Source organism: Arvicola amphibius, chromosome 6 (genome assembly GCF_903992535.2).
Source record: "Arvicola amphibius chromosome 6, mArvAmp1.2, whole genome shotgun sequence".
NCBI classification, from domain to species: Eukaryota; Metazoa; Chordata; class Mammalia; order Rodentia; family Cricetidae; genus Arvicola; species Arvicola amphibius.
Genome location: NC_052052.2, coordinates 20,643,193 through 20,670,733, shown reverse-complemented (window position 1 = coordinate 20,670,733; position 27,541 = coordinate 20,643,193). Strand labels below are relative to the sequence as shown.

Here is a 27,541-nt window from a genome sequence, read left to right as displayed (position 1 = left end):
CCCTTTTCTTGAGAGACAGCAGAGAAGGAAACACGAGGCTAACTGTTTATTGATCTGGGGACCAGAAAACATAGCTGGGGTTCTAGACCCTTCCCTCTTTTTAATCTTAGACTTAGCTGTTATTTCCCCCAAAGAGGACTTTAACTATGGTAAAGGAAAGGGCATGGTAACCACCTAGAATATCAGTCACAAAAGATGAGGAAAAATGTTTCAACAAGCTGCCATCTGTTCACACAGTTAAACGATTATTAAAGTTACTTCATTTTTAGCCTGTATGTCTGACCTGTGGAAATAAGGAGCAGTGGCCATAGGAATTTATCAAATAAAATCCCCCTGAATTTAACCCCAGGAGATCGCAGTCACCATTGTCCTCTCCTAGCCTAACCCAAGTGCAGACCTTCACAACCACTCATCTGCCTTCGCCTAGCCCAGCACCAGTGGGGTCCTCCCATCTGCAGCAGTTCAAGGGGATCCTAAGGCAGGCAGGAGAGAGGCTCGCTAATGCTACGGAGAGGTGCAGAGGAGGCGGCTGACGGAGTCCCACAGAGCAGACAAAACACTGGCTGGGTGTCACAAACGATGGGGAGGGGTAGTTAGGATGTAATAAAAAAGCGAGGTTTCTGTGTGGAGAACACTGTGAAGTTCAGGGTTGATCATCTGTATGAAGTGTAAAAGGGAAGGAGGGCAGCTGTGTAGAGTTCTGTGGAGCAACAATGGGGCAGCAGTTCATTGTGGTTTTGTCCTTTCTAGACAAATGGCCACTGGGTGAAGTGTAAGCATCCATTCTTACTGGTAATAACCTCTAAAATCAACGGGATCTCTAAGGCATAGACTGCCCCGTGGGTTTATTCATAGAAGTGACTTAAGAAGCCCTAGGTTCTCCGATGACAGCAGGATAGTTCCAGATTTTACCCTTGATTAACAGGCAGTCCCCTTCAAATTTTTGCTAACAATGTAAACAAAGTAGTAATACTTCATATTACAAACGCTAGCCATAAGCAAACAGCTAAAAACAGGTCTGAAATACAGAAGCTGGGCTTATGCCCAAGCACGCTCTACTCGACGAATACTATTTGAATTTATTGAGAGACGGATAAATTTGGGACGGCATTTTTAACTTCACTAGTTTTAAGTGCTTGGTCAAAGACCAGTCAGGGGCAGACAGAAACAAACACGGCTGTCTGCTTACTTCCAAGAATAAGACTCTCGAGAGGTTCATATATGATTGCCTTTTCCTTGAATTCTATCTTCCTAGCATATCAAAGACTGAGGACGGAACCGGCATCACTTCCTAAAACATGCCTAGGTTCAACCTCATGAGGTAGATTTAGGTAAGGAACTAGCTGGAAATATGGGCACCAAATGGTTAAGCGACTCCCTTAAAAGTCACTCTGGAAATGACCCACAGGAAAACAAGGCAGAAACCCCTGACTTTACACAGGTCAGTGTAGATATCCTTAGTCCAAATTACTTCTGGATCTGCCATTAAAAAGCCGGCCCAGGGTAAAGCGATATCCAGCAATTGGAATGCCTGTGGTACTGAGAACTGAGTGAAGTGTGTGTGTGTGTGTGTGTGTGTGTGTGTGTGTGGGTGGGTGGGTGGTGGGGGGAGCAATGCTGTCTGCAGCCTCATGTTACAAATACTGGCAGCATTTACCTGAGATCACACAGGGCTGGGCAGGACACATGTCCTGAGAACTATAACAGATTTATCTTTTGAGCCATGTTGGTCAGTTTTGTTCAGTATAAGGCTTGGCACGCTGCTCTTAGCAGCTTCACTAGGGAGAAACGGCTTCTTTGTCAGCAAAGATCTCTGGGGACCCTTGCTACCCTTCAGATCACAGAACAGCACTGCTGGCTCACACTACATTTTTAATGGAGTTGAAATAATTCCAATATAAAAGGAAACAAAATTCAGGGTGATGTTTACAATAATTAATAAAAAGTTGTGTACAATGATGAAAACTGGAAATATTTAGGAAATATAATTTGAAAGTTACAAAAGTGCTGATAAAATTTTAAGATTATTTCCTTTTAATTCCTAAAAAAAGACTTACAGTAACATAACCAAGGCTAGTTTCATTTGCTATTTCGTTAAGGAAATCTTAACATCTGTTTCACACTTAGGATCATCAGATCCCCCGCAAAGCAGTTTTGCAGGACTTCAGGTGGCTTTGCAATCTCTTCTTACGAGTGAATCAATAAATATGCTTATTTATAAAATACCTGTTATAAACAGACATAACAACTTGTGACACAAACCATATATATTCAGGTTTTTTTTTTAAGTCTAGCCTGGTCCTTGCTTCTTTTTCCAGTTTTTTTTTTTTTTTTTTAAATATTTATTTATTTATTATGTATACAATATTCTGTCTGTGTGTATATCTGCAGGCCAGAAGAGGGAACCATACCCCATTACAGATGGTTGTGAGCCACCATGTGGTTGCTGGGAATTGAACTCAGGACCTTTGGAAGAACAAGCAATGCTCTTAACCTCTGAGCCATCTCTCCAGCCCTCCAGTTTTTTTTTTTAAACTCCAATAATGATAGTAATAGCAGTTTTCAGTAGATATCTGATAATCATGTTGTCTGTGAAGACAGCAGATCAATACCAGTGAACACTGAAGAATAACAAAAATCTTGGTTTTACTGTTTCTCTTTCTCTTCCTCCCTCCATCGTTTCAAAGGTAAAACCATCTTTAGAAATACTTCACGAACCAAAAGCACTAAGAAGTAATACAAAATATAACAGTCTCAACGCGACGACCCTAGCAACTCAGTCCAAAACAGAGTTTACAAAGTTAATAATTTGTCCAGACTGAGGCGTTCAAACGCCACAGAAAGCAAGCGACATCATGCGAGGTTAATGGTAAGGTGAAAGCCCACCAGTTTAGGCTTCCAAGCGGTGCTCTGAGGAGGGCGTGCTCACCGTTACTTCAGGGAAGCCTCATAATCAACATGCAAACTGCACGCATGTCACAACAGAAGCGTAGCTCTCAAGGCGAGTGATTAGAAACAATTGATTTCAACACAAGTATGAGAACATGTCTGAAGTATAAGGAAACAATGTATCTTTTAAGCTTATTATAACAGCTAAACATAGCTCCTAACAACAATTACTTTAGCCATAAGGAAATAGTATTTTAATTTAGAGAAAAGTGTGTTTACATACAGATCTTGAGTTAATCTGTACTCCAGGACTTTAAAAGGTAGGTAGTCTGAAATTTTCAGCCCTGGCTGGAAGCCAAGGGACACCAGCACCGTTTCCCTAAACTAAATCAACTCTACATATGAAAAGACAGCATTTAACCTCTGTGCTGCGATTCTTCTGCACACCAGGTAGGATACAGTTGTCTCCTGTGCAGCTCATAAACACTGACGAAAAGGCTGCAGGTGCCACAGCCCCTTTCAGAAAAGACCTTTGTATGCACGGATTCGATACTCTAAGAAAAGGAGTGGTTATGGATTTTTTGATTCAAACTATCATTTTAAGGCTTTTGAAAGGTTGGGAAGTTGAATTTCTTCTTAAAACTACGGAGCCCATGCCACATGAATGGCTCTATGAGGCTGGGAAAATAGTCCATCAGGTGTCTTTAGGGTTTCCCAGCCGCTGTGAAGCAGTGGAAAGGAGGACACAGCAACGGTCAACAAGAAGAGAAGAAGCAAGAAGAGCGTGCAGGGTGGCTTTTCAGCGAGTACCACCTGCCGTGCGCCTCAGTCTGATTTGCCTAAATGTGTTGACTTTGGGGCAGGAACTCTGGCTTAGACAATCCATTGCTACTCCTTTTTCCTCACAATAGGTGCTCTCCAAAGTTTCGCATTTTATTACTGACAGGAAACATGACCACAAAAGGTCCCTATAACAGTGAATGATCAAGACCAGAGGCATGATATAGGTAATTACACAGTTCAAGCCATAGACAAGAGTTCAATGGTTTTTAGTCTTGACATGTCAGAGGAGCACCCTGTTTTCCAATCACAGAAAGATCAGCCACCAGACAGCCAGCGCAAGGACCAGGAGAAAAGACATCATGAAAGGAACACGAGGAGACGGGAAAGCACTAGAGTAGAGGTGGCACTTTTTGAGAGCCTTGTGTTCCTCGGGGATTGGAATAGAAACCTTGGGAGGAATCTCTTCATTTTCTTGCTGGGGCAAGGCTCTTTCAGTGGGTCTCTCTGGCCTTTGAGTTCTATCTTCACCCTGTACTAACAGAGCACGCTCCTGTGTCTGCTTTCACGGTAAAAGATCAAGAAAGACAGAGAAAGATGAACAAAATGACAGATGGAAAGCGCTTAAAAGTGACACTCGGGGTGTGCAAAGGTGTGGGAAGATCTCTGGGTGCTCTTCAATTTAGCTTCTCTGTACACTGGCAATTTACCTAGCAATTTCTATAACCCAGGTTTAACTATGCAATTAAATTAAAGTTTAATGTTTTGAATAAATTGGCATGGAAGCCTCAGGAGCTCAAAGGGTCACTGACTTCCTGCATTCTGTCACTTATTCCCTCATTTCAGGTCACTCATACATTTCGTTTTGCTTTTTTTTTTTTCGCTTATGGATTCCAGGTTGCTTTAAATTGCTTTAGTGCTGCAGATAATTACTGGATCAGGCAATGTCAAGAAGGAAGTATTCTTGCCAAGAGTAAAGTTGCTTTTACTAACGAACAGAAGGGTAGAATATAAAGAACAATTTTCATATCTCTTCAAAAAGACTTTAAATGCCAATAGCTCAGTATGAGAATTAGATTTTGCTCAGGGAAACAGAAGTAGTAAAGACTGCAAAATAAGAACAAAATGTATAAAAATTTATAATGTGCCTCCAGGGTCTACCCTGGGGTGGGGACAGGGGCAAAGAAGAACAAGAAAAGAAAGGAAAATACATTCCCACAAGAGCTCAACAATTGCAAAGCCTCAAAATCTTGACTAAAATAGTAATGATCATCATGAAGGATTATACTCTTAGTCAATACTTCCGATAACTTTCAAGGAAAGATCCACTCCCAATTGGCCAACTGAGACTTGTCTGCCCCTGCATCTCTGTACTCTGCTATCTGTAGTCAAGGCAGATGGTGTCTACGAAAGGAAGAACTTGGCTCTGAGCTCTCTTAGTTGAGCCAGCCTTCTCTGGTCAGTTTGGAAGTTGAATACTGGTTCTTTGCACACCCCTAAGTGATATGTATCAGGGAGAAAGTAGCTAGGGGACTGGTCAGCAAAAAGAATAAAAGAAAAAGGAAAGATGCAAAATCATAATGATTTTTAAATGAAAATACGGTGGGAGAAGAAAGACAACATAAAAAGAATAGGGTATAATTAAATTCATTTTCTCTCTGAGTACATAGTAACATCTTCATGCAGCTTTTTCAACCAGCCATGCGCCGAAACAAGCAAACTGAAAACTGCAGATGCTGCAGCAGTGGAAGTGTGACGTGTTAGTCCAAAGGCTGAGGGTGTGGATTTACTAGTGTAGCAAAAGAAAAAGACTGTTCAGCCACTGCTGCTGGGTTCTGGGTTCTCTGCTTAGAGCCATGGCCGGGGCAGGTCTAGTGAGCAGCGCAGCCACAGCAGCAGCTTTCCCTCGGGCCCACCAACCTTTCTTCCCGAGGGGAGGGCAGACGTTCTCTTCACCTGGTCACACACAAATCATACGAGGTTCAGTTGCCCTGCCACGCAACAACAGTGCTGCCAGAGGCAGGAACGCTGGCCTGACCGTAAAAAGACATGCCCAACCGTAGAACTGTCCCAGCACAGAAGACTAAGGCAGTACAGTCATTTGTCCCATTATTCATTCAGAGGGAACACGCGTATGTGTAAAAGGCTAAAATTATCTGAGTACCCCTCAGGGATCAATGTGACTTTATAAGAAGTCATTTCCTTAAAGTTTACAGAATGGCACCGCCACCCCCAAATTGGCCTTAGGATGATTTCTAAAGGGTTTCTATGTGAAAACATAAGCTGTTTTCTGACAATGGAGACCAATGCAAATGTACCCAATGACATCCAAGCCAGCATCAGGTTACTTTTTCAAGCTACTTTCAGAGTTCAAAACAGAACTAGAAAAATATGCAGATGTGTGGGGGGTGGCGGGGGAGTGAAAGACGAGATAGCAACAAGCCACTCGCATGCAGACACCAAAGTCAGCAAGGGCATTTAACACCATTCTGTAAGCAGGCCCAACAAGACAAATAGCTTGTTGAGAGCATTTCATTAAGCTTTGACTGGCCAGACCCTCTCAGTCAAATCAAACCGTAACTATCCTTGGACCTTTATGATGAGTCACATCAAAATGACTTATCTGCTTTTCGGAGTGATGGTCTGACCCAGAAGGGGTTATTTTCCCAGTTTAAAGTGCACATTATAGACTTAGAACACAAAAGTAATGGCCACGCATGTCTGGTAACAGGGTCTAAGAGGACAATGCATGGGAGCAGCTGTATCCTACCACCTCAGTAACTATGCAGCTGCCTGTTACTGAGGTGTCCTCCCACCTCACTTGTGAAACTGTTAGCTAATTTTAATCTAAATTTGAAAAACACAAAAGGTTATCTTGGAAGAATTTTTAGCCCTGTCTGCAGCTACAGAAACTAAATAATAAATGATTTAACTGGATAGGTTACCAAGAAGCCTGAAAAAAATTAAACCAATTTGTGTTTTGTTTTGGGAAAGAGTCTCACTATGTTATTCAGGTCTACCTCAAAATCCTAAACTCAGGCACTCCTTCTTCCTCAACCTCACAAGGAATGGGTCACAGGGGCAGGCCTGCTAAATCTCAGGTTTTTAATGGGGATACTAGTTTGCCTTTCTCATCTATAACTGCTATTGTTGGGGGGTGCAAAGTAAGCACATAATTAAAAGATATATAAAAAGTCATGAAGTTATGGTCACTGCTTATACAAATGATATACTGGCTAGAGATGAAGACCTTTCAGATGTAAGTTCTACAAGATATCACCTTTAAACAGATTTATTTATTCTGAGGTAGGGATTCCAAAGCAGGAAAAAAAATAATAATAGAGAACAGACTCTGGAAGGGACCTCCGGCCTCTTCTGATGGTAACTGTCTCATAAAACAGCCGGTTGAAGGTCTGGTGTTATGCAAGACAAATCATCAGTTGTTTTTCTGGAATTGAGTGTTCTACATTCTCTGGCTTCAGGGCCTCCTTATTTCTTATATAACTGTGAGCAATCATTCCAGACATTTCTAAGTTGTACAAATGTTCAAATAAAGTTTAAAAAAAATATACTCCCTTCCAATTGTGACCTTACTAAGTTTAGCTAACTGGTCCTGGAAGGCACATTTTGAATATAAACAAAGTTTTACTGGCATAAAGTCAATTTATAAACACAAACTAGCCAGAAGCAGGCAGCTTCAAGCAGTTCTCAGAGCCTAGACATCCACTCGTAATTCTAAAGGACTCCAACAACTGAGCTGAGCCGTGTAAATTATCAGGAGTGTTGTTATTAATGTTTCATAGCAGCAACAAACTTCTAGGGCACTAAAGCCAACTTCAGCTCTAAGCTTCCAGATACAGAGTCTTAACACGCATAGTTAAAATACTTATTGCCTTCAGACTTACTGCCTTCAGCTTCACAGTCTTGTGGACAAAGTACTTACTCCATCTCCAGTAGGGACTTGCCCGTTGATGTTAAGAGTTCGGAAGGGTGAGTGTGTGGATAAGCGCTTGTCCCACTCGCTAGGCCGTGGTTCAGGTACCGATTCCATAAAGTTCTTTTTCAGCTCACTGATGCTGGCGTGATGCTTTTTGATTTCTTCTTGACTCTTGTCTAAATCCTACAGTTGGAAGAACAAAGACGAAAAACAATAAATAGTTGGGACAAAACACACACCAAGGGCAACCTATCAGAGACTGGGCACCGGTAGAAAACACCACATCCAGGGCAGATGGTCCTGGCCCGTACTGCATTAGCACCATAAATACACAACACTCTTGCCCCTTTTCTTCTTTTGCTCTCTGTTTTAAAACAACGTGCTGTACTTGGCAGCTATGAAGCATCACAACCCCGCAGCTCTTGGAGGTTAAATTGCCCACAAAGAGCATGCTCCTTGATTGTGTAACTCCTCTTCCACAAAGGATGCAAAATCAGATCTCCACCTCCTCATCCTGAAGAGGTAACCCCATGATTCAGTTAGCTTCAGCTTGATAAGAACTAACTCAGGCTCAGCTCAGGCAGGATGGAGATAGCAACAGGGAAACCGATGAATGGCGGACATGACAAATGACCTCAGCTTCCACCAGCTGCTGTCCGTGGTGAGCTGCAACACTGCAGAGTCCCTCTCTGTCCTCTGCAACACTTTGCTTCTCTATTACTAAGAATTTTCTAATTCAAGAATTTATTATTAAAGTTCCTAGTTCCAGCCTCCAAAATCAATTGTTACTAACTCTAAAAAAGTGACTTTGGGGATTTTTGAACTTGTGCATGTGTAAGTGCAGGTCAGAGATCAACCTCAGGTACCCTCCCTCAGAAACACTGTCCACCTCTCTAGAGGCAGGGTCTCTCATTGGCCTGGAGCTTATCAGGGGCGAGGCTAGTGGGCCACGGGGTGCCAGGGATGTTCCTGCGCTCACTCCCCCGGCTCTGGGATTACAAGTATGCAACCCCATGCCCAGCACTTGTGCATGGGTTCTAGGCATTGAGCTTTGGTCCTCACACTTTACAATTAAATATATATATTTTTTCTTTTTCACATTTTTCCTACAATATAAAAACTTTACGTTTTCACAGCTTCACTTCTCTTAATACAATTCAAAATAGGGACTTACTGGGGGGCTCACTGGTAGAGTGCTCTGGGTTTGATCGTCAACACCACCCACAAAAGGGCTTCTAATGACCATCAATAGCATCTCATCTTTCTCCTTGATAATTTAAAATAATGCACTAGATGTACATGAAAAGCTCTTTAAGGTAACAGTCTAGGGAGAGATGGTCAAAACTAAGGCTAATAAAGCATAGGCTAGGACATATTCAGATTTTTCTTATTAGAAAGAGATACATAATTTTTTTTTACAAAGGACATCAGATGAAAAGGAGTCTGATAAATTTAACTTGAAAACAAAGACTCAAATGTTCTTTGTCTAACAATACACATTTACTTACACACACACACACACACAAAAAGAAAACTTCAAAAGTTTGAGTTTCAGGTCACAATATCTGGGGCCTGAAGCTATAAAACAATCTTGTGTTTATTTCCCATCAGGGAAGCATTGTATCTAAGAAAAGCATGATGCTAAATAATCTCCCCTCATGCTGTGTGAACTTTGGGATTCATCTATTTTTGGCATTGTGGGAAATAATTTCATTTTGGAAAAAAATAAAAACAAAATAAAATAAAACTTTTTTGATCAACATGTGTTTACAAGTTTGTATTTTCCCCCCTGCAGGCAACAAAGATCCTAACTAAAACTTTCTCCAAACCATTATCAAGGAGAAAACAACAGAAAACCCAGGAACTCCCTTGACATCTGGACTCTGGAGCTGCTCCTTCAGAAACTCATGAACTAGTCTCTTCTCTCTATGTTTGCAAGACTGACCTGACCCATGTGTATTTGCTTTGAGCGCAAAGAGAAGACTAACCCCGGTAGTAACTGTAGCTCCCCACAAGGAGCATCTCTTGCTGACTAAGAAGAAATGCAAGTGTATCTCTGGAACATGAACTTCCCAGGGGAAACACCTGTGTTAGAGCTGACAGCGAGGAGGGTATCGTTATGAGCTGAAGAAAACAGCATGTAGGAGCTCAGTACTCAGTCTTGGGCTGAGCAACTGACACCCATCAGGCTTGTGAGTGTGACCCAGCTCCTGACTGATAGTAAATCTGTTTTGGCCCAGAACAACCGAACACATTTATGATGATCAAAAGCACAAACAAGGCAAAACAAAACCAACTAACAGATGCTGTGACAAGCACAATTCTGAGCCAGCCTGAGCTGAGCCCGCTGATTTGTAACTCGTCTTGCCTAGCTTTTGATTCGTTTGGATCCCGAGAAAAATAAATTTCTCAATAAAACTGATAACTTCTGAGGGAGCTTTCTCCATCCTTCTTAGCTGGCTTTGTTGGAAACCTGTGGGGGCACAGAATAAAATTAAGATCTCAAAGGGACCTGTTCCAAATAGAATTTGACATAGACATTTGCTACAGGTTCTCTCTGGGAGCTGGAGGAGGAGGCGGTAGATCTAAAAATGAACTCGACCTTATTTGTGCCAGAACAAAGCATTAGTGCGGGTGTGATAAGAGAAGGCGGGGAGGGAGGCTAAAAAAAAAAAAAAAAAAAAAAAAAGAAACCCTGGCAGACGGATAGATAACTTGAAAGAACTTTCTTGGGGGCACTTTTTACAATAATTAAGGAACGAGGGTCAAGTTATGTCAGGTTATGTTCAGGTTAGATAATTTTTGAGGGCTGTCATCTTATGATTTTAGCAGCAATAAAACCAAACACTTCGTTAAACGTAAAATGTTCTCAAAAGGCAGTTAGTAGTTTTAAATTCCAAACACACACTTATTCAGAAATCCCCTCCCAGGGCTCTCCAGAAGAAAAACACAGCATAACACAGGAGTTTTGTGAGTCTCAGAAGCCACCACACACCTCGTGGAACGAATGACAAATATATGATTGGCACAGCAGGTTCAGGAATGTGGGTACTGAGAGTGAGGAAATGTCACACTGAGAAGAGGGGATCACTGGACACCGCTTGTCCTTCCTAATCCCAAAGACAACAGTTCAGGCCTCAGATATGGGCTAAGACAGAGACAGCCATTTTTCAAGTTTGTAATAAGAGTCTGGCCTTAGAAATGTTATATGAGACAAATATACATAAAGCACTTGGCATTGCGTCCATCATTCAATATGCAATTAATAAAGGACACCCAGAAATATCATTCTTTGTATTAAAGTACCTTATACAAGTACCTTACATAGCAGATATTCAAAATATAGTTATCAAAAAATATGAAAAAAATAAAATGATATTAAATAATCTTTACAGGCCATATTAGTAATGAGAAATCTATTTTTATATATGCCCAGGCTGTTTTTGTTGTTGTTGTTGGTTTTTTGTTTTGTTTTCGTTTTGAGACCAGTTCTCATTTAGCCCAGAGTGGCCTTATACTATGGAGAGAGCTGAGAATGACCTCGATTTCCTGATCTTCCTGTCTCAGCCCCTCAGGTGCGGGGATTAAAGATGTCCTACCATGCCTAGCCAGAGATCTAGTTTTTTAAAATTTCTTCAAACTTTCAGATTGGAGATATTTAATACAGGTTTTTCTTCAGGTCACAATTAAATGCTATCTCACCGACTACACCGGCATACACCTGCAATGCCTTCAAGAAGAAGACGAGAAGGCTATTGAAAATGCTCCCTCCGTAGAGACCGTGCCTGTTTTAGAGTAGAACGCCTGTAGCACAGCACAGTCTTACCTCCTACAGGTCTCCTTAACTGACTGTAGCTCTGCATTGCTCTTCGCTGTCTTTCCTCCTCCCCCTCAGATCCCCACTCTGTGAGCTTCCTGCAAGCAGAGACCACAGTGGCTGTTTCCTTCAGAGGGAAGTTAATCCCTGTGAGAGAAGAGTTTATACTCATTTCTTCTGGTTCTGCCTTGAGTTGTTATAGTAGATAGTCTTCAACTGCTATACGGAGTTTTCTGGACAGACAAATTATACTGGTCTTCCTTTCCTCCACAGAGAATGATTCTCACGGAGTTCCTCTAATCTCCAAACTGGCTTTACATCTCATATCCAGTGTGCAGCTCCAGACCAGATATGTCTGAGTATGTGAGCTGAGGTCAAAATCTGGTCCCTGCTGAACATAATCGGAGACAGATCTTAGCACTCCTCTATGCTACTCTTTCTGAGAAGAAACCTGTTGTTAAAAATCATAAAACGCCTACATCAAATCCCAGCTTTCCCAAATTACCAGCTCTGCGGCCACAGAGAAAGTACTGACATTTCCTGGCTTCAGTGCTTTCATCTTTAAAAACAAAATCCCACTCACAAGCTTGCTTTTACTGTTAAGCCAAAGTAACCACCCCTCAAAAACCGGGCTCTTTTCTTTCTTCATTTTTCTTTTTCCTTCCAACTTTCTTTAGTAATTTTTGCTATCTCCAATGAGTAAGCCCTTACCAATCGTGATCATGTACATTCCCTCTCTTTTTGATACTCTTCTCAGTTCAGGAAAAAAAACAAAAAACAAAACCCTGTAAATTTATTTCTTGGGAAATTTAGAGTTTATATTCTTGGAAAATTAAAGAAACTTGATGTTTGAACATTCTGAAAGGGGGTAAAACAGCAGAACCATGAGAGGGAGAGACAGCTCCAATCATATATTTCTCTAGATCGTATGAGGGATGGAAACTAAGAGTTAGGAGAGGTGATTGCGTATCTTCATGTTTACCGGCATGCAAAAGCTCTTTAAACCTAGAAATCTCACATGCAGTGTCATGCAAAACCAAACGCAGCGTAGAATGCAGGGATCAGCAAAGAATGCAGAAGGTTCCAGGCAACCAACTAAAATAAGCTTCAAGTTCATACAAACCTCCAACATTAAATTGCTATGTCTGATATAAATGTTTTCACCATCTAGTCTCTCTCTCTTTTTCTGTGAAAATGAAAGGGGGAAAAACAGAAGCATAAAAAATTAAAATGTTGTTCTTGCGGGGGAACGAACTGCAAATTGGCAAACAAACAAAAAAAGCAGTTAAAAGTAAATGTCTGTGATGCAACATATGCCAACATGAAATGATCACAGAACTACACGGACACACAGAGAGCACGGTTACCGGAAAGAATGGGGGACCTTGTTTGCAAACGATGGAACGCGGCGATGATGTCATTTAAATAGACAGTGCTCCTGGCTTCACAGCTTTTAACACAATAAGCTGCTTGATGTTTGTTTTTGAAATTGAACTATTTGAATATTACCCATTTGCATATCTCAAAAGCTCTGAACACCATGTATCATGGAGTGGAGAAATGCTGTAAAAAGAACTTAGTTTTTTGGAGAGTTTTATACTTATGAATATTGCAATATCTGGATCTCTACAGCGTTCTGTATCCAATCAGGTAACAAGCATATCCAGGAAGAACTGGTTCATCCCACTCTGAGGTTGGGAAATAAGCATGCAGCAGCTAAACCCATACTGTTAACGCAAGACGGTGCTGCTGTGGTGGCTCTTGTGACAAATGTGTATAAAATGCTCATGATGCCATTGGAAAAGTTTTGGTAGCATCTGAACATGAAAAATAGGTGTGCCCCCGACAACTGCCTTTTATTAAGACACGCCTCTGCTGAAAACTTACTTTCATAAAACCTGTCAACAGTCTCAGGTTCTAATGTGTAAATACACATCACAACTACACTGTTTGAAGGTTCTCCACATCCTGGCTCTCCAAAGTAATTCCTGACGAGGAAAATCAAGGGCTGGACCACTGTCTTTTTAACACACTGTCATCAGCATGGGTGAAGTGGTGGCGTAGGTGTGAAAGCAGAAAATGGCTGACCTTCCTCATTCCTATCAGATCTTCAGCTTTGTCTGCAGGCTTCTGTTTTGGCCACAATTCAATAAAGAAAAAAATAGACAAAATATTGGTTCATTGAAGTTTGCTTGAACCTTTTATTTATTTTTAATTAAAGAGGAATGGGGGAGAATTAAAAAATTGAGGGGTCTAAGGGGAAAGGCCTGTTGGCACAAACCTGTGTTTGGTCACCATTTGAGGTAGGTATTGTGACCTCGATGTGGGTTTTTTCCACCTACATTTAAGAGATAAAATAGTGAAACATTTCAGGTTAGCAGGCTTCCATGAATAGTTAAACAGCATCATGAAGCTGGGGGTTAAATATACTGAAAAATGATCACCACAGCAGGGAAGGTTTTATTCCCAGTGCAATCTGTTAGTTCATCCTCATAGTGTCAAGGCTGAAGAGGTAATATGGATAGCCAAATTATAAAAAGGGAAACTGAGTTAATCATTCCAATGATGAAAAAGCATTTTAAATCTTATTTGCATATATAAGTATCCACTAAAGCAATAATTAAGCCTTAATACTAAGTCATATGTTCTTGTTTATGACCTGGAAGTATTTTAATGAGAGTGTGCGTGCGCATACACGTGCGCTCGTGTGTGTGTGTGTGTGTGTGTGTGTGTGTGTGTGTGTGACAGCACTAGTGTGGAGGTCAACTTTTACCTTCTACCTTGCTTAAGACAGGGTCTCTCTTGTACACTGAGGTGTGTGTATCATACTGACTCTGCCTCCCTTCTCCAGTAGGGTGTTGAGATCACAGACACAAGTATTACTGCCTCTGGCTTCTTCTTCTTTTTTTTTAATTCACATGAACTTTTTTTACATAATTCATTTAACTTTATTTTTATGTGCATTTGGTGTGAAGGTATCAGATGCCCTGGAATTGGAATTATAGACAGTCATGAGCTGCCACTGTGGGTGCTGGAAATTGAACTCAGATCCTCTGGAAGAGCAGCCGGTGCTCTTAACCACTGTGCCATCTCTCCAGTGCCGGCTTCTGGTTTCTTAGGAGGGCTCTGAGGATTTGAACTTAAGCAAACACCTCATCCACTGAGTCATCTTCCCAGCCCTGGAAGTACTTTAAATCATACTTAAGAACAGATTTCCAAATAAAGATATAAATGTGTGATACACATGATATAAATAAAGTTTTTATAGCTAAAACACATGTAATAAAGCATGTAAGACACTAAATAGGTAAATGTAAAAGTCTGTTAATTAATCAATACATTTAAGGAGATGATTTTACTCTTCAGATTATCAATAAAGATGGCAGCAAAGTAAACTGCATACAAATTGTAACTGACGCATGCAACTACTGCCACCTTGGCTGTAGCATCCAACATTGCAGCCTCCTCTCTGGAAGCTGGAACCACGTGCTTGGCAGATGGGCAGGATTTATGCTTAGTAGTAGCAGAAGAATACTATCCTAGGGATGCCTGTGTGTCTTTGGAATACCTCTAGAAATAACCACCTTACATCCAGAAACTGGAGTCATTCTTTTAAAACCTGACTGTGACGAGGAGACAGTGAGTACGGCATGAAGCACCTTGTATTTCAAATTTAGAAACCGAATTGTCTTTTCTAATGGTTAAATCATTTTGTTATATTACTCATTTCTCACAGAACCTCATCAACTTATGATTTTGGCATATTCTTTTAACTCATACAAAGCAGCATTGCTCTAGAGAATAACGCCACTGTGCTATTTTCCCTAGGTTGAATATAAATAACATCAGGTAACACTAGACTCTGCAATACTGCCAAACAAACATATACGCACATCCAACCATGACACTTTTAACTACAGAGTAATTAACAACTGGGTCATTCTGCTCTAGATGCCAGGGAACAAGTTAGTTCATTTGTCTGAGATTAACCTTCCTTAAGTAATAAAAGAAAGAACACGTCTGTTTTCAGTTTGTTTGTTTGTTTTTGAGACAGAGTTTCACTATGTAGCCTGAGCTGGCCTCCAACTCCATTTCCCAAGATCTGGAATTACAGACATATGCCACCATGACCAAATTAAAACAGACATAATGTCTTTATAGAATTATATATACTCTGCAAATACTAGTTTTAAGTTATTTCATAAGCTTAAGTTCCTTTTTTAAACAATAACGTCCTTCTGGGTCCTTAGTAATCTAGCAGCAGAAAACAGAGAGCCACTACTTCAGTTTAAGAATTAAAGCTAATAGCTGGGAAGTGGTGGCGCACACCTTTAATCCCAGCACTTGGGAGGCAGAAGCAGGCGGATCTCCGTGACTTTGAGACCAGCCTGATCTACAGACTGAGTTCCAGGCCAGCCAGGGCTGTTACACAGAGAAACCCTATCTCGAAAAAAAAAAAAAAAAACAAAAAGAAAAAAAATAGAAGAATTAAGGCCAAAAAGAAGGGAGCGGTGGTACATACTTAGAGTGCCAGCTACCAGGGAGAATAGAGCATAAGGCTCTCGTGAGTGCAGGAGTTCAAGGCTAGCCTGGGAAACATAGAAAGCCCATTTCATTCTGCCAAAGAACCAAGAGTCAAATTTTTTTGAAGTACCTGCATGTTTTATGGGCAGAAGGAAAACTAGTAAGATATCAGAAGACCAGGGGCATCTCAACCATTCAGGAAGAGCCAACACAATCAGAAGTGCTAGCTGATATATTCCAACATTAAAAACCATGCAGGTATTTCAAGGCCACACAGAGCCTGAAGACTAACATCATGAACACAAGGCTGGTTAAAAAGAAGCAAATACCCACCATTCATTCACTCAAAGACAGAGAACCTGATTGCCATATTTAATAGTTAAAAAAAATTAACAGCTGCCCACCATTCTATGTTAAATAAGATATTAATCTGGCTCCAAAAGAACAGGTCTGATGTTATCAGTATGCAAAAGAGAAGGCATTTTTCCTAAGGCCTTAACATAAAATCTTTTTTTTCTTTTTTTCTGTTTTTTTTTTTTTTTAAATTTTATTTTTTTGAGACAGGGTTTCTCTGTGTAACAGCCCTGGCTGTCCTGGAACTCACTGCATAGACCAGGCTGGCCTTGTACTCATAGAGATCCACTGGCCTCTGCCTCTGAATGTTGGGATTAAAGGTGCGTGCTGTGGGGAGGGTGCGCATACCATTCTTATGAAGGCCATTCCTCACAGTCCCTTCACAAGGGAGACCTGCATCTACTTTTACAGACCTAAGCTAGCACTGTGTAAACGTTATTCTCAAAGCTTGAACATATAAAAAAGACCAACCCAGTTGCGATTTCTGGGAGATCTACTAACTAACTGGTGATTTTTCAGCTCAGTCAGGGACTGTGGGTCCTCAACGCAGCAGATCTTCTTCGTAGCTAGCTGTGTGTTGTCTAAAGAGCTGGGCTGGAGACGGCTCAGCAGTTAAGAGCACTGGCTGCTCTTGCAGAGGACCTGGTTTTGAGTCTCAGCGCCTACATGGTAACTCACACTGCAACTCTAGCTCCAGAGACCCAATGCCCTCTTCTGACCTCTGAGGGCACCAGGCACGCACATGGTGCACACACATAAATGCAAGCAAAACATTCATACACAGAAAATAAAAAATAATCCTAAAATTTTTAGAAAAGATTTAAATAGCTATATAAATGTGCTTTATACAGTATCTATTCTTTGGAAATCAAATTCTATAAAAATATACAAGAGGCTGATGAGAAACGATTTTTTTTAGAAATAATGAGAAAAAGCGACTTTGTTGGGAATCTGCAGGATTCAGTTGCTCTGAAAGATGCGTTGGCTGATGTAAGGTACCTAAGACATACCTTCCACGCTTCTGTGGGCTCTGGCTCAGCTTGCTCAGGTGGTTCTTCTTTCCCTTTCACTTCAACCTTTGCATCTTCCTTCTGTGGTTTTTTAACAGGTGCCCCTGGCCCTTCTGTGACCTGACTCTGAGCAATGGCTGGTGCAGAGGTAGGCCGAGGACTTCGGTCTGTGGGCTCGGCGGCTGCTGCTATGTAAGAAAAAGAAGGAAGAATAGTTGAAGGCATGTGTCACTGTCCTGACCTTCAGTCACAGGGTGAAACTGAGAATTCTGTAGTTATCATACAGAAAGAAAGCAAACATTAGTGCCTTTCAAGGTAGCTTATGGCAACAACAACAAAAAAGGCTTCCTCAACAGAGAAACCAGCACATCTTAATGACTTCTTCATAAATGCTGAATTTGGGGGCAGAACGAAGAAAGGAAGCAAAACCAAAGTGTGGATTCAGGATGGTTCTCGCGATAAGCCTTTTTGAAATAAGCGTCTGTTTATTTTTAGATGGTCTCAAGAACCTAAGCATCTAATTTAAGGGGGAAAATGAAGTCTGTTTTTTATTTTTGTTTTGTTGTTTTCTGTGAAATCTCTTCAGAATGATTACAAAATTACTTGATAATGGCCCTTCCGATAAGACTAGGACTACTACTACTACTGTTTGATGTGTGTGCAGGCAAATCTTTGAGCCAGACATTCTCCTTTAATAAACAATCTGATTAACATTAATTCAAAAACTTCTTTCATTCAAAACAAAGCATAAACTAATCGAGCCCCCCTCCCACCTTACCAATGTTCTCCAAAGTATTAGAACACTGGCTCTCCACCAGGGCATATTCCCCTCCCTCCAGCACACCTGACAATGTCGGAGGAGAAAGGAGGTGCTGACATCTAGTGCACAGAGACAAAGGGTGCAGAGGCTGGGAAACCCTAGTTAGGGGTTTGAACTATTTGGCGTCTATACATAAGGTAACTTAATTCAAAACAGGGACCGGGACTACAGTTCAGTAATAGACTGCTTCCCTAGCAAGGAGGGACTGTGTGCCACCCCCAACAGCACAAAATAAATCAAGAAAGGTCATTACCTTTAGTTTTTAATCTTCATTTTTTTTCTTTTAGAGTTTAAACGAAAACACCCATATATTTAGTCAGAAACCTTACTAATTAGACACTACCTAAGAAAGTAAGTTTTTAAAACATGATTTATTTTGTTTGTTTGAGGGTCTTCTCTCCATAGACCTGGTTGTTCTGGAACTCAATATGTAGACCAGGTTAGCCTTGATCTCTCAGAGATCTGCCTGCCTCTGCCTCCTGAGTACTGGGACTAAAGGTGTGCGCTATCACAGCAAGCTTTAATATGTCACTTAAAATTGTATTTAATTTCTATTACCAGTGTGTCTGTGGGCATGGGTGTACAAGTGTGTGGCAGTCAGAGCATAACTCTGGGACACCAATTCTTTCCTTCCACTTTGGGATCAGGGACTTCATGAACCCAGGCTGCCAGGCTTGCATGCCAAGTGCTTTTACCCACTGAGCCGTCCCAACCGCTCTGACTTAATATTCCAGATAATGGACCGTCATCCTTTCTTGTACTGAGACTTTAACTTTCATTGAAACCTCACAATGTTATCACGTACTTTCCTCTTCAGACTGCTGAACATAATTTATTCTGATACATTTAGATTTATAAACTTTAAAAATGAAGCAAAACAAAGAAATTCTTTCAGCTAGAACAGAAATGGAAAGCTACACCTATCTTACACATATGAAACCGAGAGAGATAGATGCGTATTATCCCGAAACGATCTCCAGAGAAAGAATTCCTCAGAGGACGCCTAGCAGAAGAACAGCAGAAACACAGAGCCAGTTTCATCTTGCAATGACAGATCTGTGGCCGCTTGCAAGTCCCTGTTGCTAATGCGTGCTCTCAGCTAGTCAAGGCAAGACTGGCAGATGGCAAAGCAAACCTAACAAAACAAGGGAAATGACAAAATATTTGTCTCACAGTTGTGCTAAAGCCTCATATTACATGTGTACTCACACCTCCTCCCAAAGAATTAATTCAACTCTGCCGGGAATCACAGAAGCACAGCCCTTGCTTGCACCATGTGCTATTTTGCCACATGAATTTGGTTCTAATCCAATACTAATACTGCAGAGCCGAGTGATTTATGTCTTCAGCATTCCTACAGTGTATGGGAAAGCAGATGCAAACAAAAACTGATGGTCAGACACAGAGGTGGCGACAGGTCAGAAGCTAGAAAACACCAGTTGCAGTGAATTATCCCTCACTAAGAAAAGCAGCAAGAAACAGGCAAGGTCCAAACCCAGAACGGCACATGTGAACCTCAGTCACACACAGTGGTGCTAGGAAAAGAGACCCGAGTTTCCTCGCCTGTGGAATGTGGAAGATGCTAACTGTAGGAGAGTTGGGGAAAGAATACACAAAAGATAGAAAAACATTTAATGAGCTCTAAATATCAGTAACTTTTAACATCACACTTCCGCCCTCCTATCTATCTATCTATTTATTTATTTATTTATGATTTATTTATTTATTTATTATGTATACGACATTCTGCCTCCATGTATGCCCACGTGCCAGAAGAGGGCATCAGATATTATTACAGACGGTTGTTAGCCACCATGTGGTTGCTGGGAATTGAACTCAGGACCTCTGGAAGAGCAGCCAGTGCTCTTAACCACTGAGGCATCTCTCCAGACCCTCATATTTATTTTTTATAGGCTGTATTATTTAAAGAATATGCTGGGCAAAAATTAATTATGCACATAGTGACATACAATTCAAATGAAAGATACCACTTAGGAGCCCTGAAGAAAGGCAGATTTTCTTCATTTTCACAGTAAGGATACTGAAAACTATAGATCACAATAAATATGGTAGGGGTTGGTTTTCTTTAAAAAAAAAAAAAACCAGCTTTCTTGGGATATAATTTGCATATTGTACAATTTGCTCATTTAAAGCATAATTAAACGTTTATTAGTATGTTAGTGATTAGTCTTTAGGATGCTTTGGCTTGGGCTGCGGAGACGACTCATCTGGACTCATCTGGTGGTAATGTGCATGTGGTGTAGCATAAGGACCCGATTTCAGATCCTCGCCACCCATGCACCAGCTAAGCACAATCTGTGAACTTGGCCCTGGGTGGGGGACCAGCTCCCTGCAGCTCACTGACCAGACAACCTATCCAACTGGGGAGCTCCAGGTTCAGTGAGTGACCCTGTCTCAAAATAAAGGTGGAGTGTGAGCGTGGAGGGCACTGACGTCACCCTCTGGCCTCCACGTGCACTCTGCAACACAGCTACTGCAGCACACACTTTAATTCAGGGATAGAGCATAGCTCAATGGCAGAGCACGTGCTAAGCATGCCTAAGGTCCTCGGTTTGATCCTCTGCACCAAAAAAAGATAAACAATAATATTATTACTTCATTTTTAGCAATTAATGATCCTGGAGTCTGTATAGAGAACATTTAACTTTAAAAAGTCAATGTCTTCCATTTCTAAGATTTCAGTTATCAGGCCACTGATGGCTGACAAGAACAGAAGCAGACCTGGATGAAGTGCCATTATTTTCTAATTATGTGTATTGGGGTGTGTGTGCGCACACGCGCGCGCACGCGGGTGAGTGGTGGGCTGTGTTCACATGAGTGCAGGTACCTACAGAGTCCAGAAAGGTTTGGAATCCCCTGGAGCTAGTGTTACAGGCAGTTGTGAGCTGCCTGATGTGGGGGCTGGAACTTGGACTCAGATTCTCTGCAATAGCCCCGCATGCTCTTGACCACCACGACATCACTCCAGCCCTAACCTTTTTACTGATTTTTGAGACAGAGTTTCTCTGTGTAACAGCCCTGGCTGCTACTTTTCTGTCACCACAGCGCTGCACCTGAATCTACTGGCCCTAACACCTCTTCTGACATCCAAGGGCACCCACACTCATGGCTACACAGCCACACACAAACACATATGCACATAACTGAAAATAAATCTTTTTTTTGTCTTTTTTTAAAAGACATTTATTGATTTATTATGTATACAATATTCTGTCTGTGTGTATGCCTGAAGGCCAGAAGAGGGCACCAGACCTCATTACAGATGGTTGTGAGCCACCATGTGGTTGCTGGGAATTGAACTCAGGACCTTTGGAAGAGCAGGCAATGCTCTTAACCGCTGAGCCATCTCTCCAGCCCCTGGAAATAAATCTTATTTTTAAAGCACACCTCTCAGGGGACAGTCCTGGCTTCTGTTTCTACTTCCAAATCGCTTTCTGACTTTGGTGAACTGCTTAAATTCTAAAGCTAAGAAAGAATGATACATACCAGTAGACAACTATCTGAAGAAATCAGAAAAAAAGGATTCAATAAAAGTATAGAGTTTCAGGGCAGAGGTGGTGCACGGCTCTCATCGCAGCACTCGGGAGGCAGAGTCAGGAGGATCTCTGAGTTTGAGGCAGCCTGGTCTACAGAGCGAGTGCCAGGACAGCCAGGACTACACAAAAAAGCGCTATCTTGAAAAACAAAAAGAAGAAATGAGTTGGGATGACTTAAAATGCATAACAGGAAAAAAAAACCCACTTAGTTCTAGCTAAGTGGTAAAGCATTTGACTGCAGAAAAATACAGGCAACCAACACATGTGGTTTCTGTAAATAAAGGTTTCTGATTTGTTTAAATTACCAAAGACCATTAGCACTTGAACTTTTAATTTTGGCCATGTGAAAGAAACGTCACACCGGGTTCAGGGTCTATGCCTCTGAGATGCCCCGGGGTGGGAAGGCCATGATAAGTGCTGTCACACAGACCTGGTGTTTCGTCCTCAGGCTGTGCATGTCTCAGCCAGGCACAGAGACCTTCCACCACCAATTTTCATAATGAAAAATAGCTTCGAAATCTCACTCCTCACAGGGAAGTTCAACTGGCGGTCGGGGGCCTGTTGGGTAAGGAACGACTCTCTGGCGTGTCACAAGAATACACAAAGGAAAAAAAAAAAAAAAAAAAGAATACACAAAGGTATGGAGGGTGGAGTGAGAACATAAATGGAAACCTCACCCCCACCCCAGACCCTGCCCCCTCTGCAGTCCCTTCTTCCACTAACTGATCAAACACAGGAATAAAACCTGATTTTCTCTTCCTTGCCATTTCCAATACTTAATTTATTAGCAATGCTATCAGCCCTACTTCCAAAACGAATCCCTACCTGCCTTCCACTGCGGTGGACAACACCTAAGCAAGCTGACATCATCTCTCACCCATGTTTCTCTCCCCTAAATTACTAGAATTTACACCTGTGCTATTCAGATAATTGTCACACATAGTTTTTGATTTTCTTCTTAAATGAAAGCTCAGCTCCTCGCCAGCAGCCACATTTCATCCTCTTAACAACCACACACGGTGATTCTGAATCAGCATCACAACACTTTCCTCGGGCACAGAAAGGTCAAGGGACACAAGCTCATTCTTCCCTTCAGGAAGACGCACTCGCTACTCTTTCGTCTGGAGTGTTTCATCTAGGCTTTGGGATTGCTAGTTACTTCTCATAGCTCACGTTCTTCTGGGGAACCTTCTGAATTTAACAGGATTACCTAATCTGAAACAACTCCTCCATGTCCCCACCCGGGGACATTTTACACCTCATTTTCCCATTTTATTTCTTCATAGCACTCCTGACTCTACCTGTTTTACTTGTTTCTGTTTCTATGTATGGAATGAAAATTCCATGAAGACAGAGGCCATGTCTGATACCCACAGCAGTATCTCCAGGGAATACTAGGCACACAGGAAGTGCAAAGTAAGTGACTGAACAAAGTAAAAACGAGTTAAATACTTACATAAGTCTATTGGTATTCATCCACTGCTGCCCTGCAAGGAAACTTCAGCTCACATTTTCTTGAGATGACTTTCTTAACTCAGTTGTTGGATTTTGCGTTTGTGTGCTTTTGAGACAGGGTCTCACTACGTGGCCCTGGCTGGCCTGGAACTCACTGTGCAGACCAGGCTGGCACAGAGATCCACCTGCTTCTGCCTCCAGGTGCTGGGAGTGCGAAAATTAAGGGCGTAAAGCACCAGCCCCGCGCGTGGTTTTTAGGTCTGAATCACACAGTAGCACCGCTATCACTTTACCACCGAGGCTCTTTGTAAACCAGAGACAGTTGGATTCTCTTATAAAGAACCAGACTTCCCAGTTGGGCATGGTGGCTTGTGTGTAATTCCAGCACTCAGGAGGTCAGGACAGGAGGCTAAGGAACTTGAGGTCAGCCTGAGATACAGAAAGTGCTTGTCTCAAAACAATACAAAACCAAAAACAACCAAACAAAAACCCCCTTATACTTCCTTTCTCTTTCTCTAAGGATCTCAATTACATCTAATACAAACCTCCATCAAGGCTCTTGGATGCCCGTTTGCTTGCTGTCCGCTCAAAGTGCGGGGCGGGCCTGTCAATCAGAGCACTGGCTTGTCTGGTCTGCGCCTGAGTCCGGCCACTGTATCGAAATTTAGATCCCAGGGCAAGAAATTTACTTTTGGGAATGGTGTCTGTAGAAGTCAGCCTGGGAGAGAAAAAAAGACCATAATAATTGTGTTATTTTATTATTTTATTATTGTGACTATAAAACTAAATATCAACCAAATTCTTGTGGTTAAGAGATTTCTAGTCAAGCAATACTTATGGTAAATGTATGCCATATCTCAAACAACCAGAATAAGTTTAGTAGGGACCTATATTAAAACATTGTTGTCTCTACAGATAAGGTTTTATGGTTTTCAAAATGGCACCGTAGGATTTACACTGCATCCCTGAAATGTTTTCATTGTTTTACAGACACAGGATATTGAAACATCCCAGGAAGAAGTTCCTTGCTTAAGGCTACAAAGCTATTAGGAGGCTGGACTGTAACAACCCAAGACCAGGACTGAGTTCAGCTGCTGTGAAAGCAACGAGAGCCCCTAGCAAGCACCAGTCCTCAGCCTCACTTCCCCTTTCCTTTTATGGTCCATGGAAAGGCGCTGTGGGAATGCTGAGGCGTGCTCTCCAACCAAAGAGGGGGCTAGACTCACTTTCCTAGGTTAGGGTTTCCTTGGCTCACTCTCACCTGAGCTACATAAAGTGGCAGCCCAACAGAGAAGACAATTCCAACAGCAGGCTCAAAAATAAATGTGCACAAATAACGCATCCTTGAGAACCACCGGAGTGAGGACAATACCTGAAAAATGTGTGATGCTCCACACAGACTTTCCATAATTTCTTAGCTGCTCGATAACTGGGAAGCTTGAAGCCAATGGTACTCTCATATTGTTCTTGCTATAAAGATACAAATATACACAGAACATAAGTATTATCTGATGACAGTGATACAGAGACAGAAAAATATGATACCACCAAAGAGATATTTTTAAATACAAAGAATGTCTTCAGGTTGGAGAAATGGTGTAGTGGTTCCAGAGGATTGGGGTTCCATTTCCAGAACCCACATGGTGGCTCATAACAAACTGTTGCTCCATACCCCAAGGATCTAACACCCTCTTCTGAACTCCACGGGTACTAGGCATACATGTGGTGCATAGACATACGTGCATGCAAAACATCCATACACAATATTCTCAAAAATTAAAAAAAAATACACTAAATTTTTTTCTAACTAAAAGAAATCTGCTCACTGTGGGAGACTTTTTCTAAAGCAAAAAGGGCAGGAGCTATGTCTTCTACTACTTATGCATTTTTTTTGTTTTTTTAGAACACAGAATACAGGGGTTCTTCTGAGACACTTCATTCAGCTTTTCTTCTGGGCTGTTAGAACTGCTTTTCCTTAGGCACACACCTGCTCCTGTAACTTTATTACTCAATAATCAGAGGAGGAAATGTCCAGTCATTTCTCCAGCCAGTCAATATTATTATGCAACAGGGATTAGTAATGGGAGCTAAACATCTGTCTCAAACCAGATTACTTTTTTATTTTCTTTTTTCTTTTTAAGGAAGGTCTTACTATGTAGCCCTCACCGGCTGCCTATGCAACCAGAGCTCGTGCACCGTCAGCAGTTTTCCAGGGCACACTCATCTGTCACCTGCAGTCACCACATTTTGCAGTAAGTCTCTGACACAGTTCCTTGTTCTTGGATAGCTACGAGTTTTCTTTCCCCATTTTTTATTTTATTGGTGTTTTGCCTGTATGTATGTCTCTGTGAGGTTGTTGGACCCTGGAGTTACAGACAGTTGTGAGCTGCCATGTGGGTGCTGGGAATTGAACTTGGGTCCCCTGGAAGGACAGTCAGTGCTCTTAACTGCTGAACCATCTCTCTAGCCCCTTCTTTTCCTGATTAACTGACCTGTGAGTGCCTTTCAGACTGGTACTGCAACAGCTACTACAAACACATGCTTTGGTCTGGCCTGTTTCCACCTCAAGCCCACGTTGTAATGTGGAAAGGAAGCAGGCTTCTTTTGAGTACGCCACTGCCAGCATCAGTATGAGTAGACACTACAGCTACAACTTCATACATGAAGAAACTGCGCTCTACAAGTTATCCGCTCAAATGGCTACAAATGGCGCAGACCTCTGCTGGAGTCATAGCACTCCACTTCTCAGAATCCTGCTGTTCTCCACTGCTTTGAGAAAAGAGTTATGCATTTTACTGTGTAATGGACATTTGAGACTTCAATGCCAAGGACTTCCAACAACATTTATCAATATTTCTATACATGCATGCTTTTCTCCTTTCCTACATTAAAATGCAAGCTGGTTGAAGAATGGCATCTTTTTACTTACTGTTATATTTAGAGCCCCTAGAATAGTCACTGGCACACACACACACAAAACTGTTTAATAAACATTTCTTGATTAGCTGGGAACGGTGGCACACGCCTTTTAATGTCAGCACTGGCAGACAGGGCAATCAGATCCTGCAGGTTCCAGGCCTGCTGGGTCTACGCAGTCAGACACTGTCTCAAAAAAATTCTTTGTTGTTAAGACTCCTGGATTTTAACTGAGGAAAGATACTGATAGGCGCTTGTACAGATAAATGATTATGGTACGAAACACATCCAGAAAGTCCAGGTTGAGACAGTACCACTTTTCACCAGCAGATGGTGATATACATACACAAAGCCACCTTCCATAAGCACAGGACTTCAGGGGTTAGAAGCAGACACTGCCCTTGCACAGGACCCAAGTTTCGTTCCCAGCATCCGTGTCAAGTAGCTCACAATTGCCTGCAGCTCTGGCTCCAGGGGATTCAGTGTCTCTGGCCTCCTGGGGCATCTACATTCATGTGTACATATCCATGCACATACCCTTCCCACATACATACTTAAAATTAAATAAATCTCCAGGACAGTCAGAGAAACAGAGATCCTGTGTAAAAATAAAATAACCTTAAACTACGATTTAAACAAGTTTCTGTTGCACCACCATGGTACTTCAATATAAAAGCTAAGTTGATGGGTATAAAGTGAAATTTGACCAACAGTTACTGAGTTTTTGTTATTGTTGTTTTGTTTTTACAGGTTTTGTTTTGTTTTCTAGGTGTTAAAGACAGTTAGTTCTTCTGTGTATGGACTTGGAAGGGATGGTTTAGTCTACATTTGGTTCGGGAGGGAAGAAAATTAAGTTGTGTACCTCTCCAGGTCGGATCTTGATGAAGAAGCTGCTACGTTTGTAAGAAATCTTTAGCACTTTGGGCCAAGGAAAACGGTTAATTCTCAACTTATCTTTGTAAACCAAAAGGCCACTAGAGCAGACTCCTAGGATGATATCCACTCCCTCCAAGTCCTGAAAAAGAGAAGTATCAGATTTCACTTGAGTGAAGTGTTCAACACATTATTGCCTATTATCAAATAATCTGAAGAGATCAACAACCCCAAACAGCTACAAAGCATACAATAAAAACAAAACTTCTTTAATCCCAGCACTCAAAAGGGAGAGGCAAGCGGATCTCTGTGAGTTTGAGGCCAGCCTGGTCTACAGACTGAGCTCTTGGACATCCAGGGCTACATAGAGAAACCCTATCTTGAAAAACAAAATAAAACAAAAAAGCTTAAACAGTCATCACCCACTGGAGTATTATGCTTTAGAAGACAACTTCAGTGATCCTACTGGCGCCATGGTAAGAGTCATCACTCTTGGGCCAGCAAGACAGCCTAGCAGATGAAGGCGTCTGCCACCAAGCCTGACAACCTGAGCGTAAGCCCCACAATCTCTATGGTAGAGTGGAAAAACTTCCACATTGTCCACTGTGA

At 41.7% G+C, this 27,541-nt stretch overlaps 1 protein-coding gene across 11 annotated transcripts in view; it reads right to left on the bottom strand.

The window, feature by feature from the left end:
• Epb41 (erythrocyte membrane protein band 4.1) overlaps positions 1-27,541 on the bottom strand; it is a 152,563-nt gene that overhangs the window by 23,865 nt on the left and 101,157 nt on the right. For 4 of the 11 annotated variants that reach the window (XM_038333436.1, XM_038333430.1, XM_038333432.1 and 1 more), the window contains 6 exons: positions 26,922-27,074; positions 24,516-24,613; positions 23,689-23,861; positions 17,312-17,499; positions 12,547-12,609; positions 7,613-7,789 (listed from right to left, as the gene is read on the bottom strand). In XM_038333436.1, the coding sequence (XP_038189364.1) occupies positions 7,613-7,789; positions 12,547-12,609; positions 17,312-17,499; positions 23,689-23,861; positions 24,516-24,613; positions 26,922-27,074 (852 nt within the window). Of the gene's footprint in view, positions 1-5,058; positions 5,205-5,502; positions 5,626-7,612; positions 7,790-12,546; positions 12,610-17,311; positions 17,500-23,688; positions 23,862-24,515; positions 24,614-26,921; positions 27,075-27,541 lie in introns of those variants that run through there. The other 7 variants (XM_038333433.1, XM_038333437.1, XM_038333434.1 and 4 more) reach the window with 5 other exon arrangements.